General features: G+C 48.3%; 1 protein-coding gene across 1 annotated transcript in view; it reads right to left on the reverse strand.

Moving 5' to 3' along the window:
• Positions 1-7,014, reverse strand: part of LOC119394778 (doublesex- and mab-3-related transcription factor A2) — a 130,355-nt gene extending 123,341 nt beyond the window's left edge. The window contains exon 1 of the mRNA XM_049415985.1: positions 6,459-7,014. Coding sequence (XP_049271942.1) covers positions 6,459-6,981 — 523 coding nt within the window. The 5' untranslated portion in view covers positions 6,982-7,014. The remainder of the gene's footprint in view (positions 1-6,458) is intronic.
• Between the last annotated feature and the right edge of the window lie 8,402 nt (positions 7,015-15,416).

The following is a 15,416-nucleotide window of genomic DNA, read 5'->3' on the forward strand; positions in this document are numbered from 1 at the left end:
GGCGAAAATTACTGTTCTCTCAATGCTAGAGCATATGGAGGGCTTCTCCATAAAGGTTCCGACAAATATTTTATTCGTCAGGATCTACGGTTCCCTTTTTAAAGTCTATTACTTTGAATTCTTTCGATTTTTGTGCGTCACTTGGAGACACCGCTGGCAAAGTTAGCCAAGAAATACGGGTTAAATGGTCATTCGAACATACACGCATAATGGCAACACGGAAGATTAAACAAGGGACACATACGGACGGTATGTGCGACGGCTTGCCTGTACGTGTGTATCCCCCATATAAATCTTTGACGGTGCCATTATGCTCTGGGGCAGGTATTTGCATGTACAGTTCTTCCGTTTTCATTGTTGACTGTAAGAAGCAAAGTAAAAAAAAAAGATGATATTGCACGATTCAGAAAGATGACAGAATAAAACTAGCCGGTTCATTACTTGGGAAGGAGGGGGAGAGAAGACTCTTGCGTTCGACCAAGGCAACGTGACTTCACATAACTGACCAAGTAGACGCAACAATGTTTTAGGGATTCAGTCAGCTGCACGAAGTGACACTGCAGGAAACCGAGCCCAGAATTGCAACGATGTCCTCAAGAAATAAATGACTACGCAACTAAAAAGTTACAGTCTCTTTAACTTTAACTAAGCTGAAGAGAGAAGGGATGAGAGAGAGAGAGAACTCCTTATTGAAAGGCAGATAATTTAGCCTTCGTATAAAAATCGCTGACTTGCTACTCTGCGTAGGGTTTGGGGATGGAAAGGCAGGAAGAGAGAGAGAAAGAATAAAATGAAAATGTCAAAATAGGATAAAAAATAAATAACGATCAGACTGAGTTCCCCGACTCTTGGGCGGGGGCTTGCGCTGGAGTCTTTCATTGTGTGCATTCAAGGTGCAACTAAAGTTTGTCAAGCTGACCGATACTATCCAAATAGGTAAACCGAATTTTCGTCTCACGCCTTTGTTGCGTGAGGCAGGCTAAAGGGCCTAAGATACAATAAAAAATACAGTTCTCGGCGTGATAGAAAGTATGCAATGTTCATAGAGCGCAAGCTCATCGGCATACGCTCGACACTCAAATAAAACGTGTTCCACAGTTTCGATTGAGCCACAGTTCTTGCAGTATGGACTTGCCGCTTGACCGGAACTGCACCGTAAGCCGTTTCCATAGGCAGCATTTAGACGAAGCCGTTGGTACAGAGTTTCCAGATGTCGAGGGATTCTGAACGGGAGTGTTGATCTGAGATGTGGGTCGAATGAGTAAAGGAAAGAATAATGATGTGTCAGAATGTTCCAGAGCCTCTTTTCTTCAGAAGCGAGTATTTTAGTCGGCTGGGAAGCATCATGTTTGGTGAAGTAAATTCGCCTGTAATTTTGGTATTGAAGTACTTCGCGTGCTTGATCTGCTTTGTCGTTGGCATAGGCGTGCGCAGGGTTCCCCTTCAGGGGGGGCCAAGGTTCATCGCGGCGCCCCCCCTCCCTATTAAGCCAATGTATGGGGCAGACTTTGCGCCCCCCTCCTCTTAAGTGATTAGGGGGGGCGGCCGCCACCCTGCCCCCCCTCTGCGCACGCCTATGGTCGTTGGCCAGAACGCCGCAGTGAGCCGGTATCCACTGAAATGTGATGTAGTGACCTGCGGTAATAGCCAAGTGGTGTAGCTACGCTATGTCAAATGAAATGGTCCGATGATTTGTTTTCTTTAAGAGGGTGAATAATGTTTGTAGCGCTCCCTTATAATCGGTAAAAATCACCCATCGGTCGGCGTTCGGCGCAGGATATAGAGGACATCTTATTGGATACCATGACGTTCTGCTGTTGTGGAGGATGCCCTCCGCTTTAGCCGACAAGAGATGATTTTTCTTGTCGTGGGCACATAAAGGCCATAGGAAGAAGCCTCCTGAGTGGTTGAGGCGTCAGTGTAGATATGGGATTGCTGAGTCTATTTCTCGGCCAAGCAGAGACGAAGGCGTATGCTCTCACGAGCACTCATTAACCCGTTTGAAGCGTTCTGCACCTCACCATTCCTTGCACTGACTTCAGGATCGGCCCGCCTTTGACCAATCGATGATGTCAGGTGAGGACGTCGTCATATGTCATGACGTTATACGATCATGACATATGACGTCACCCTGTCATGATGTTATCTGTAATCACGTGATAGTTCTTGTACTGTTCGTGCTGACGCCGCGGCCTCGGCAGGTATTGCGATGTATCGTGAGGTCTCGCAAAACCTCGTATGGGCTCTTCGCTCGTAAGGATTTCGCCTTAAAGGAAGCTACCGACAATTGGGCAAGGTAATTGTTCAGTTCCGCTGTACGACAAACACGAAATAAAAACAAAGGTGCCCCAGATGTACCTTATAATATGATGCACGAACAGCTTATAGTTTTCAGTAGGTGTTGTCGTTCGAATACATTTGGTGCAGCTGCTACGAGAGAGAGAGAGAGAGAGAGAGATAATAAAATTACACCATCTCCCGCTAAAGGGGACCATGAGCCGATGCGAAGCCGGAGCACTTGCACGATCGCGTTCCGTTGGCGTTCGTTGGGCATGCTACGACCTCGCGTCGTGGAACGCGAAGAGGGACGCTACGCGCGTCGTATCTTCCATCTAGCCTGGCCGTTAATTCTCACAGGGCGAGCGGGGAACGCGGTCGACAGGCGGGCGAGAGGGAGGCAGCGTAGGAGAGGAGAGAGAAGGGGAGGGGACGCGCATGCACTCGAACTCATCGCGGCGTTGCGGAGGAGAGAATTTCGGCATGTCTAGCCCGCGTTTCAGAGGAAGAGTGGAAAGGGGGAGGGGAAGTCGAGAGGGGTATGGGAGAGGGGGAGAGGGAGGGGAAGGAGAGAGGGGGAGTCGAGAGGAGGTGTGTGGGGAGGGTATGCGCATGCGCAGTAAGGGTGGTCACGCCGCACACCACCACCACCACCACCACCGGATTGAGCTCCGCCTTAAGATACTTCGCATCTAAAAACGAGAGAAAGGCAGGGAGGTTAACCAGAATTGTAGCATCCTAGGTGGTCGATAAGCCATAGGCGGTGCATTTGGTAGTTCGAAGTAGACGTTCGCAGTATTTGTGGGCACGGAACCAATACAATCGGTATCGGTACCTTTATCATCATAATCATTAGCCTGACTACGCCCACTGCTGGGCAAACGCATCTCCCATGTTCCGCCAATCAACCCGACCCTGTGCTTGCTACTGCCACGTTATACCCGCAAACTTCTTAATCTCATCTGCCCACCTAACTTTCTGTCACCCCAGCGCTTGCTTGCCTTCTCTTGGAATCCAGTCAGCTACTCTTCATCATGAGTCAAGTCTCTTCATACCTGTCTATAATGTTTTTCGATGGCGTGATGTCATGTATTGAAAAGTCGTCATACATGTATGCCCCCAATGCGTGAAACGGGCATTGCAGGCGTTGTGGAGGGAAAAAAAAAAAACTGGGAGGGAGCATAACGCAACACGATTAAAAAAGAAAGATAGAGTGTCGTGCCAATAACGTTATCGTCATGTCGGTGCAGGCAAAGCTGCAACGCCGCCGAACAAACGTATTCGTCCAATACGCTCTCTCTCAGAGATCACGTGACGGACCTATTCTGAGTCGTAAAGAGCGAAGAGAGTGGTTTCACGGAGAGTTCACTTGCCAAGGCCGTCTGCGTGACGTAACCCTCTCTCCCACTTTACTTCTGCCACGTGATAGAACAGACATGCAATTGACACACCTCTTCGGCGGAAGTAACCTAACGTTTGCTCGATTGAAGTGCTAGAAGAAGGATACACAATGAATAGGTAAAATAAAAAAAGAAGCAAAGTAAGAGTGAGTGGACATTCCAGAAACACTCCAAAGAGAGGGCAGATGTACTTAAAGTGGGCGCATCGGTAAATAGCGCGCGCCGTGACTTACTTGTAGCAAAATTGCACGTCACTTTCTATCGCTATCTCACAATTACACGTATCTAGGCAATCGAGCGCAAACAATCTCTGTCACGCTCCTCGCATCAAAAGCCTTTGCTTGTCTTCGCTGTTGTCTATTCACGGTGACACGCTCAGCTCTTACACAACTGTGTCATGTGTAGGCCACTCCAAATCTCAATTCCAGAGAACAAACACGCATGATGCCGCTGAAAGAGACAATGCGTTACGATAGCATCCGGTAATACCTGCATAGATGACGCCCCCTTTATGATCTATTTCTACGTTTAGATGAATTGCGTAAAAAAATGAGTCATCGGCACGTAGTTTATGGTTTATTATTTAGATATCACCCAACACGTTGTGTTGCTCATGCTTCCAGAATAATAAAGAAGAATCGCATAGTTTCGTAGTTATCAATAACCCATGCGCGATGATATGAAACTGTACAACACGCTGATGTACACCAGTGATCAGAACTATATCGAACCACGTAATTCCCTCCGCGAAACTATATTTATTCGTAATGCGCATGCGCATACAGAAGTTTGGGAGTTCTCTGGAAAGTTCGAACTGGCAAGTTTGATGCTGCAGTCCTCAAATATACAAAGCTATATTCATGTGCGTAGATGAAAACCCACGGCCTTCAACATCTGACCCACATTCTTTTGCGTGCTCGCACAAATATCAAGACCCTTTAGCAACTGCGTATCTTTCTCAGAATGACAATCGATTGTAACCCGTCACCGCCTTCCGAGCGTCAAGGCTATGACGCCGATAAGCTTTCAAGTTCACGCAAATGTATCTCGTTGATAAAGCAAATGCTGCTCGTTATCTCGCTTTCATCACGCACTTCCTGGTCTCTCTTGCCCTTGCATACGGTTGCGCTATGTGCTCTTGCACACTACGTGCTTATTCTCCGAATTTGCATGCATGTATCTTTCCCTCTTAAGTGGGTACGATACAGTTGCTCTCATGTATCAGAGAATTGGTTGTTTTGCAAGTCTACTATCTACACAGACACGATCACTCGCGTCTTCACTAAACAGCTCAAGTGGATCACACCACTGCTGGGAACCATTTTGGCATGCCTTTCTCCTCAGCACTAGAGGGTAACGACGACACCTTTACTCTTCTTAAATCTGACGAAGAAAGGCCTTAATGGCGGTCAGAGCACGTGACGCTATGATGAGGCAGTGGGCGGCGATCGTCACCAGCTGTAATCTCCCGCTCCATATTTACTTTCTCATATTTCTACATGTCCACACTCGATATGTAGGGTAGTAAACCTGACTTTCTGTGCTGGTTGGCCCTCCTTCTTTTCTGCTGTCCTTTGCTCTCCCCCTCTCTCGTTGCAAAGTGTGATACAAGGAATTGTGGAGGCCGATTGAAAACGAACTCATGTAACCAAATGAGAGTATGCTTAAATATACTTAGTTGGTTTTGAATTACGAGACTAAATAAGAATGTCAACTTAAGACAACAGGTTGAATCCCGCAAGAAACTCAACGTCGTAATGCGTTATTTTTCAGCTGCATAACAATACATACCGTTGCACAAGTTTTTTGTCAGTGACTATGTGACACGACGCAGATGTAGCCCTAGCACTTATAGCAATGAACAAACGCCCAAATTAGCTCCCAGTGAGTCATACCCATGTGACCATTACAACATGAATACATGGTTCTCTAGTTTAGGGGGACCAGGATTTTTTTTCTCCTTGTCAACTACCATTTACAATCGTACTTTTGCTTTATAGTCTTTTTTTTTTCATTTCTTCCGCTTTTCTCGGGATGTTGGTAAGACAGCAGCCCTTCAGCATAAAGCAGTCCGTGTGCATAAAAAGAATTATGCTTTCCAAAGCTATCCATACGTCGAAGCACCGTTTGAAACGGACGCTTATGAACATATATAGAATACCATGTAACACTGCGGCATCAGAAAGCTATGGAGAACAAGGTAGCGGAGTTCACTTGTCTCTTCAGTACTCAGCTATGTTTCGCTTAGACGTTCAGTGCATGTAATCGTTGCTGAAGAGCTGTGACGCCACTTCTCAGTACTTCAATATTAGTCTGAGTACAAAGTTCAGCTTGCTGCAGCTAACCATCAAAAGCGTGTAGACATCGTGTCTTCTCCGTTGGCTATAATGCATATGTATCAAGACGCGCTGCTCTATATGGGCAAGAGAAATTGGTATAAATGAAGTTGTCTAGTGTGCAGTGTTAATGAAATGCCAGCGCCTCGTTTCGATATCAAGTTCCCGCATAAAACTTGAGCTTAACTGTATAAAAAAGAGCTCGTGGTGGTATTTTATCCAGTCACTGAAAATTAATGCAGCTGTCCCCGCTCTATGCAGGACGAAAAATTGTGGCGGTAACGTGAATTACTCGTACAGTGCAACGCAGTATAAAACGCTCGCGGAGACACGACGGCAAAACACTTTTGGATTGACAAACGTGGGGCAACATGAGACTTCTTAGTGTGAAGATTTAAGCGGTCGTTAAAGGTCTATCTACGAAAAGCGTCTACGAATGCCTCACCAGAGGGTGCCGGAGCCGCTGCTGCGGCTGCGACCGCCCTGAAAGCGGCGGCCGCAGCGGCTGTCTGCGCTGTCGCCGCTGCCGCAGTGGCCGCGTTGTTCCCAGAGAGCGGAGAAGCGTCCAGCCGACGCTGTTGTTGTGCCCACGACGAGGGAGGCCCCTGAGTGGCGGCATTGGCCGCGGCATCAGCCGAGTCACCGCCGGCGTCGTGCAGCGCGACTCCATGCGGCATCGCGATGGTCGGCACCAGGCCCAGGGCCTCGTCCTGGGCCAGCGACCGGCGCAGCGCCACTTGGGCCGCCATCACGCGCTGGCGCTCGGCGATCAGCTTGCACTTGGGGCACACGCAGTCCTTGAAGCGGCACTGGCGCTTGTGACCTCGCACGCGGATGCGGAAGCCGTGGTTTCGGCAGCGGGCGCACTTGGGGCCTCGCAGCTCGTCGTTTCCGCCGCCTTGCTGTTGTGACTGCTGCAAGCGCTGCTGCTGCAGCGCGGCAGCCCTCGGTTGGTAGGTCCCGTTCATGTCCTCCGGTCCCAGTTTGACGCGTAAACGGAAACTTTGCGCGGGACGACCCCCGGACTACTGAACAGCGCGCGCGCAGTCGACTCGGGACGTCTCGGGGCGCCTGGAGGAGCCGTCGGTGCCGGGGCGAAACGGCGCGGCGCGCCACGCACGAGGAGGTCGGTTGATGCGCTGTGCCGCGTGCTCGCGAGGCGCACGATATCGTCGTTCGTTCCGTGTTTCCAACGGCGCGCGCAAAGCGCTGGAGGCGAGGCAGTCACGTGGTGCGGCGGCGCCCCCGCGATGCCCATGCCGCCTCGCGGAGCGCAGCCGAAGGACACGATGCTTCTGCGTGTATCGGACGTCGTCGGGCTACCGAGGAGTTTCTGGCGGCGGGAGTGTTTTCTCCACTCGCTCCTCATCCTTTTAGCCAGACTCTCCCTTCTCCGTCCCGCCGCCGACAGACAACACGTCTCGCAGCGAACAAGTGTCACCGCTCTCCACGGAAGCCCGGAATGACCAGGGGCGGCTCCAGCAGAAGGAGTGGAGGCGGAGGCTCCCACAATTTTTGTCGCACACACAAATATCCTGGAAGCAACTTACTCTACTTGCCTGAATTAAAATCTTGCCAAAGCAATATTTCTTTCTTTTTGTAGTAGTAGTAAAACCAGAGAACTCATCCATCATAATGTATTTTCTTCATCGCTAATCGTAATGCACTTATGTAATGGCGGATATTTTTGTGTGGTTACGCAGCGCGTTTGAGCTTGAGCTCGGTGGCATAGAGAAGCCGTCTTTTATGTCATGGCGTGGGATAGAACTGCAAATTGCGACGCCTAGAACAACATAAGGGGGCAGCAACTACATCCTAGCGAGCGTTGTGCAAGAATCTGTTGATTCTGTGTAAGGACCTGTCGTCGAGGGGCTGGCTCTCAAGTCGCGTCTGTTTCGCATGATACGCTTACGCACGTTACTGAGCCCTATATAGTATCGTTTATTCCTTCACTTTGAAGCTAGCGCAAAAGTATAACAGTCCATCTTAATTTTTTTTTCTTTTACATTTCTGAATAAGTCCGACGACGGAGCTCTGGCTACAGCAGGATATCGCGGCGTAAGAAAGGAGCTGAAGAGGGTGAAGGTCCTGGTGCTCAAGCCAGTATATAAGCTTGCATTTCATGAGGCTTTTTTCCCAAATTCTAAATTTCAATCACTCATTTATCTAAATAGCTGTTTGTAAGGCTACATCGCTCATGTAGGACCTAACAAAGTAATTGCTGGACAGTGTTGACACTTCACTGAGTGACGATAAGGCGGAGTTAGCCAATAATTTTCTTTTTGCACTTATGCTTGGCATGTCACGCCATTATATTTCACCAAAAACTACGTCGCACACGAGCATCAACTGAGCATGAGAATTTCGTGCTCAGAACGGTTAAAAATTCATCGGCTTGCATCTACCCAACAAAGTAGGTGTACAACGACAACCGGTCAGACTTAAGACGCTTTTCTGAGGATTTTTAGCCGTTCTGACCATGAAATTCTCGTGTTCAGTTGCTGTTCACGCGTGACGTATATAGCGGCGAAATACAGTGGCATAACTTTCCAATTGAAACTGAAATGAAACTGCGCTTGTCCTGCCTACTTCTGCTTGTGTTCCAACGCCTGCGCAGTTTTATTTCAGTTCCAATGTCGTAGCAACAAGCCCCTCAACACACTTTACTTGAGCAATTTTCCTAAACTCCAGCTGATTCATGACCCAGCGCAATACCATCCTTCTACCCTGTCGACGCGAACAAAACCCGTATACGAACCCTCTACCTCTCCCCCTTCTTTTTTTCTTTTTTTTATTCACCCCGTTTGGCACGCCAACCTACCTAAATAAGCCCCTGGTGTCCTTTCTTTCCCTTCACCAGCTTTTTGCACCGCCACGGCGGTGTAGTGGTTATGGCGCTCGCCTGCTGACCCGAAGGTCGCGGGATCGAATCCCAGCCGTGGTGGCTGCATTTTCAATGGAGGCGAAAATGCTTGGGGCCCGTGTACTTAGATTTAGGTTCACGTTAAAGAACCCCAGGTGGTCAAAATTTCCGGTGCCCTCCACTAGGGCGTCTCTCAATCATATCGTGGTTTTGGGACGTTAAACCCCAGATATTATTATTCCTCTCTTCTCCTCCTCTCACTTCCTCTCTTCTCCTCCTCAACTTTTTTGGGTGGGGGAGCGGGAGCAAAGCGTATACGTACACGCCGCTAGGCAAGGCAGTTATTTATTGCCTTGACGAAGAAAAATCCACTTTTCGAAACGTTGGCAGCAGCGACAACCCCTGTTCGTGATTTTTTTTTTTTTTTCATTCCAAACCTCCATCTTCCCCTGAGCTTTTGTCTTGTTTGGTTTTTATTAGATATAGCGTGCGAAACCAAGCTGCTGGTGTAGTCGCGAAACCCGCCACGGTAGTCTAGCGCTTATGGTGCTCAACTGCCGACCTGGAGGTCGCGGAATCGAATCCCGGCCGCGGCGGCTGCATTTACGATGGAGGCGAAACTGTTTGAGGCCCGTCTTCTTACAGTTAGGTGCACGTTACATTTAATACCTATTAGATGTCGTCTAAACCACGGGTGGATTTTGACATCTACTAGGTTCCACGTAGAACCTAATCAGCAAAAATGAAGTACATTGTCTTCTGAGGGGGCCATTTAGACTTAACATACTAAGTTTAAGGAAATTTATTTGAGCCATTGTCGCCAAAATACGAAAAATACACTTTGAAATCCATGACGTCACGCGAGGCGATTTCGGCGCTAAATTTAAGATTTAAGCTTTGACCTTGATTTTCTGCTCTATTAATAAACTTATGATGATGAGATTACCGACATTAGAGTACTCAGAGTACAATTTATCTATCTAAACCGATTCATTGCTTCACTTTAGTGTCCATTTAACTCTGCCCCTCTTTGGCAATGGAGCTAATCTTTGCCTCACCTGCAACATTAGAAGCAGTGATGCGCTCAAGGATTTGGACCAGCAATACTTGCTATATACTTCGCATTTGGCTGTCTTTTTTTAAACGAATCGCGTAGGATAAGAACATACATGCATAAATCATCCACTTCAAGCGCGAAACGCACATGTTGGTTGCTTTTAGTGAGTCTTTCACCGTGTGTGCGACTGCGTTAGATATCAGCTCAGTGAACACTTTAGCTACAGTTCCCGCATATATAGCTCTGATACGGAAGTTATGAATGGCGCCATAACAATAACTAGTGGGCAATCAAACGCTGGGCCCTGCGTACACGTTGCTATATAAAGAAATTCTTCAAACCTACAAACTCTCCATCGGGCTCGGAGTGGCGCGACATTCAACGATTCAGCAGTACGCCTGGAATTGTGAGGGAATCCAGGCATGCCCACACTTGATTCATTATACCAGCGTAACTAAAGCGAAGTAACCGTTTGAGGTGGAATAGCGCTGCACGATTGCAGAAAAAAAAATTGAAGCAGCTTGACTGTCTTATCGTCGCGAAGGCTGGTTAAACAGCGTAGCTGGTGGCGCCATATTGCTATTTCGTTGCTTGACTTTGCTCTAAATAGTTTTGGCACCACCTGCACTGTTTAAGCTGTCTTCGCACATACAACTGCACATAGATCCCAGACCGTTGACGGCAGGAACCATTCTGGAATGTCGTCCTGATAGGTCATCGCGGGTGAAGGCGACGAAGGCAGTGCTCAACTTCTTGAAGGCATCAGACCTGCACCGTCGGTTATAGACTAACGTCGTTATGATGACCGTGAGATGTGTGTGACTTTTTGTGCGTGCGTGCTCTCCTTCTCTCTCTCTATCTTTATATCTCCCCCATCCCTTCCCCCAGTGTAGGGTAGCATACCGGTCCTTCTAGACTGGTTAACATCCCTGCCTTTCCTTTCTCTCCTTCTCCTCTTCGCACATACCCGCTAGGCTAGTTATAGATAGCTTCCTCATTTTTAGTGGACTGTAGATGAGTAGTGGAGCCTGCGCAATTTCTGTGGCACATACCCCTTAGGAGCTGCGTTACGCTCCGCAGGGTTTAACCTCGACTTTAAACAGCTCCGCTCTTAAAACTGTTGGCCCAGCACACTCTCTCGCTCTGCAAGAAGAGTTATGGCAGCGCAGCCACACAACTGTACATCGATTAAAAACTATTAAGCACTACCTCAAACGAAATATTACATTACTGATATGATTTGGAACAGATACAGCGAGGGAACATACGTAGAGAAACGTTCTCACGAAGAGTTCGCTCGCCAAGGCTGGCTGTGCGACGTAATGCATGCGCAGTGTGGTGGATGACTCGGAAATCGCATGACTTCGACGGCTGCGGCATTACTTGGGACTCGAGAAAACGGTCGACACTATAAAGTGTTGCTCTCGCTCGCCTACCATGCACTCGCCGCAGCATCACAGTCGCGGCTCTACTTTAGCACTCTAGTACGATTTCAGAACTTTCGCACCACTTCTGTCGCTGTATTTAAAGTGCCCCTACATCACTCCGAGTTCAAAGACGAGAAAGTTGTTTCTTTCTAACCGCCCCGCCACGGTGGTCTAGTGGTTATGGCGCTCGACTACTGACCCGAAGGTCGCGGGATCAAATCCCGGCCGCGGTGGCTGCATTTTCGATGGAGGCGAAAATGTTTGAGGCCCGTGTACTTAGATTTAGGTGCACGTTAAAGAACCCCAGGTGGTCGAAATTTCCGGAGCCCTCCACTACGGCGTCTCTCATAATCATATCGTGGTTTTGGAACGTTAAACCCCAGATATTATTATTATTCTTTCTAACCTTCATAACCCTTCCTACAGACGCTATCTCCTTCTCGACACTTTTTCCTTCATAAAACGCGTGGTCAGTGTCAGCACAAAGCGCTAAGCGTATCAGAATTTCGCGCTTTTCGGCTACGCGCTGTTACCTTCACTTGCACAGTCGAAAACGCACAAAACGAAGTGAAATCAGCTGATCGAGCACGATAGTCATGCTAGACAAGACAGGACGGGCGTGCGACTGCATGGCAAAGCAGGGTAGGATACAACTCACAAATGATATTCATCGTATATGGACCAATCTAGAGCTTATTTCCTCATGGCGGCACGTGAACAGACTGCTTGCTTCACGAAATGTGTCGAAAACACGGGAAGCGCCAGTAGAGAATAACGCGCTCGCTCACTGTATTTTCTGAGGTTGTTAGGAGCCCTTTTTAAAGGGACACTAAACAGGAGAACGGTCTTTCTCGTATTATTGAATTTAATTTCACAATAGCGAGATCACCACTCTTACCGAGAGAAGACGCTGGATGAGCGACAAAACGTGCAAAAATAAAGTACAAGTGGCGACGTCGCCTTGAAGTTGCCGCAGGAACTCGCCGTGACGTCATAGATTTCGACGGCGTCTGCTGGTACTTACTAACCGTTTACGATAAAAACTGTTCACATTGTGTTGTAAGGGACTCGATGTCCTAATATCCAAAGTTTAAGAGAGTGAGAGAGAGCTGAAAATGAAGGCTGGGAAGTTAACCAGATATCATCCGGTTTGCTACCCTGCACTGGGATAGGGAAATAGGGGTGGGAAAGAGGGTGTGGAAATAGACCAAGTTTAAGGAACTTTTTTTGAACCAATGTGTTTAAAAAAGACTGAAATTCGTAACGTCCTGGTGACGTTCACGCGCTGTTGTTTCGGCGCGAAACTCAAAAATGAAACTCTGGCCTTGATTTTATCTTCTCGTAATTAACCTATGATGGCGAAATGAATGGCAACAGAGTTCTGAAAGAATGACTTATCTGTCTAAACTGATGTAATGTGTCACGTCAGTGTCCCTTTAAATCGATTAATCGAAAATGTTTGTTCGATTAAGTCGAATAAATGAAAGGTGGACATCGATAATGGTTAATCATTTTGCGGGACACTTTTTATCGATTAATCACTCACTGATATTGCCATCCTTAATCACAGGCCCGTAGTTGGAAAGGGGTGCCCTAGACCTCCCCCCCCCTTGCAATGTTAATGGAGGGGATGTTGTTTTGCCGCAAATAAATAGTGAAAACAGATGTTTTTCTCAAATATTCCAGGCATTCAGCAAGTGCAACCCCCCCCCCCCCCCCCCCCCCCCGGGAAAAATTCCTGACTACGGGCAAGGATGACGCCAACGCCAATTTTCGTGGAGCCAGGCAAAGTAAGCTTGGATATTTATAAACCAAACGACACGAATGACCCGGCGGAAAACTAACGTCGCTTCACTGAATTACAGTTTTTTGTTCAGTACAGAATACAGGCGCTTTTCATTTGTGGCTGCATTCCGCTGCATGGCTTCGAAGGTGCGCTCGCTAAATTTGTTACGTAATGATCGCTGCGCATACTGTCGTAGGAACATACGGCACATTCGACTGTCAAACGCTCCGTAAGTAGGAAGCCGACCAGACCGGACTAAGCTAGCAGGCTAGGTTATTTTGCAGACAGTGCCCAGGCTCAGGCACGAAGAAGTATAGGGGGTGATGATGACTGTATGCAAATGAGAAGGGTAAAGTACGCTAGCACTGCTTACAGCGCCTACATTACGAACCAATTAAGGGTGAAGGGCCCAGCGTGCGCGTCAGAGCGCACGGCGTCAGCCACCTTGAATTATTTCGTTGGCGAGTTGGCACGAACCTGTGCAGAATGCATAGGAGATGGTCGCCTCCCAGGCATTCAGGCGGCGCTTAAACGTCAGACATCGCGCGACAAGTGGCAAGAGGCCACTGCGACGCCACGCTCGTTTTACGGTCCGGGTTCCTGTCTATAAATTATTCGATGGTGTCGAAGGTGGCGAGTGCGGTGTGTACTGAACGGCTTCGCGCACGGCATCCGAAACCGTTCGAGAGCCAGTCGCGCATGGCGCGCCACCACGTTTATCACAGCATCTCAGCTTTTAAAAGAGGAACGTCGTAAGTGGTTTCAACGCTCAGTTGGTGACAGCTCGCAATGCAGCGAACGCTGCCGCGCGTGCGAGGTGACGTTGCTTCAACTGTGCGCCTCGCTAAAATGTAGTTCCGGTTTCGAATAAATTCGTGATGGAAGGGTCGAAGCGATAGATCTCAAATATGGTACCCCTGTACTGGTCGCAGTCATAGCAGGGCGAGTTCTTCACCAAGCAAATGTAAAAAGTATGCTATTCCTTAACTCGCATTTCTAGGAATAATTCCAAGACGCCATTTATTTACCTCAGTCAAGGGGCGCTTACCTGTGGTTATAGGATAACTGAGGTGCTAGCAGATGGCTGCACGGTAAGCTGTCGAGTAACTATTGTAAGAGGCACTGCAAGTAAAGCCGAAAAAATAGCCGGACCGAGTGACATCCTGACACTCTGCACTGCTACACTATAGCTTGTTGAGTCATAGGAGTAAATATGTGAGTGTTTGTGCGCTACGTTAATATCGTCAACTATAACAAACCGTGTGTCTTTCTCTCGTTTAATCCACGCAAAGTGTCTTATAAAGTTTTCAGCGTCTAATATTCGCTGTCCTGGTTTGGTACACACTGGGAATCACCAGCGGCGCATAGCCGCGTACCACGGGCCGTGGTAAGCGGCTAAGCGCCGCACGTGACTGCGGGAAGGGGTTTCATGACGCACGCGAGAGGCGTGTCATACTATTCATGTCATGACCTGTCACCCGTGGTCGTCATACACTCATACCCTCCTATGTCAATTTTGGTATATTCGAAATCATGCGCGTGCGAATGGTTCTTCATTAGGGGGCGGGGGGGGGGGGGCAAGTGTACCCCCCCCCCCCGGTTGGTCGAGTCCGAAAGCTCTACAATAAATAGCGAGATGGAAGTGAAGCGATTACATCCTTCTAAGAAAAGCCTGCGATTGGTCTGCGGCTTTCTGGGGTAAAAACGGGGCGTGAATAATTTCTTAAATGGAACGTGAGAGGTCCTTAGTCGCTATTATCGTGAAAAAACATGCGTAACCATAACCGTGCACACTGAAAATTGGGGGACGCGTAAGCTTCGCCTTTAAGAGCTGAACGCGATAGCGATATCCTGCCCCTAGTGCGCACTTCGAACACTACGAGTGTTTAACAGAATGCGCGCACTAAGGTGTGTGCCTTATGCAATGGGTAGCATGCTTTAAACCAGGAGCAATTCGTGGCCTGGGCGTAGGCCGCCCTCGAGGAGGACCGGAGACCTATTATCCGCGAGAAACTTTTTCGAAGTTGCGATGCGCCCACTGCGTGGTCTTCAGGGAATGCGCGCAGTAATGTGTGTGCCTTTTGTAGTGGGTGGCTGTCTTTAAACCACCAAGTCGTTATGATACTGACATGGTGTGACGCCTGATGGCGATGTACAGTTGTACCACGCAATATTACTGCGATATTACATCTCGTACTGTGACACTTTTATAGAAGACGCGTATTTGTGGGAAGTATGAAAGTTACTTTCAATGCAGCTCCAAGCAGAGG

The sequence above is a fragment of the Rhipicephalus sanguineus genome, chromosome 5, assembly GCF_013339695.2.
Source record: "Rhipicephalus sanguineus isolate Rsan-2018 chromosome 5, BIME_Rsan_1.4, whole genome shotgun sequence".
Lineage (NCBI taxonomy): Eukaryota > Metazoa > Arthropoda > Arachnida > Ixodida > Ixodidae > Rhipicephalus > Rhipicephalus sanguineus.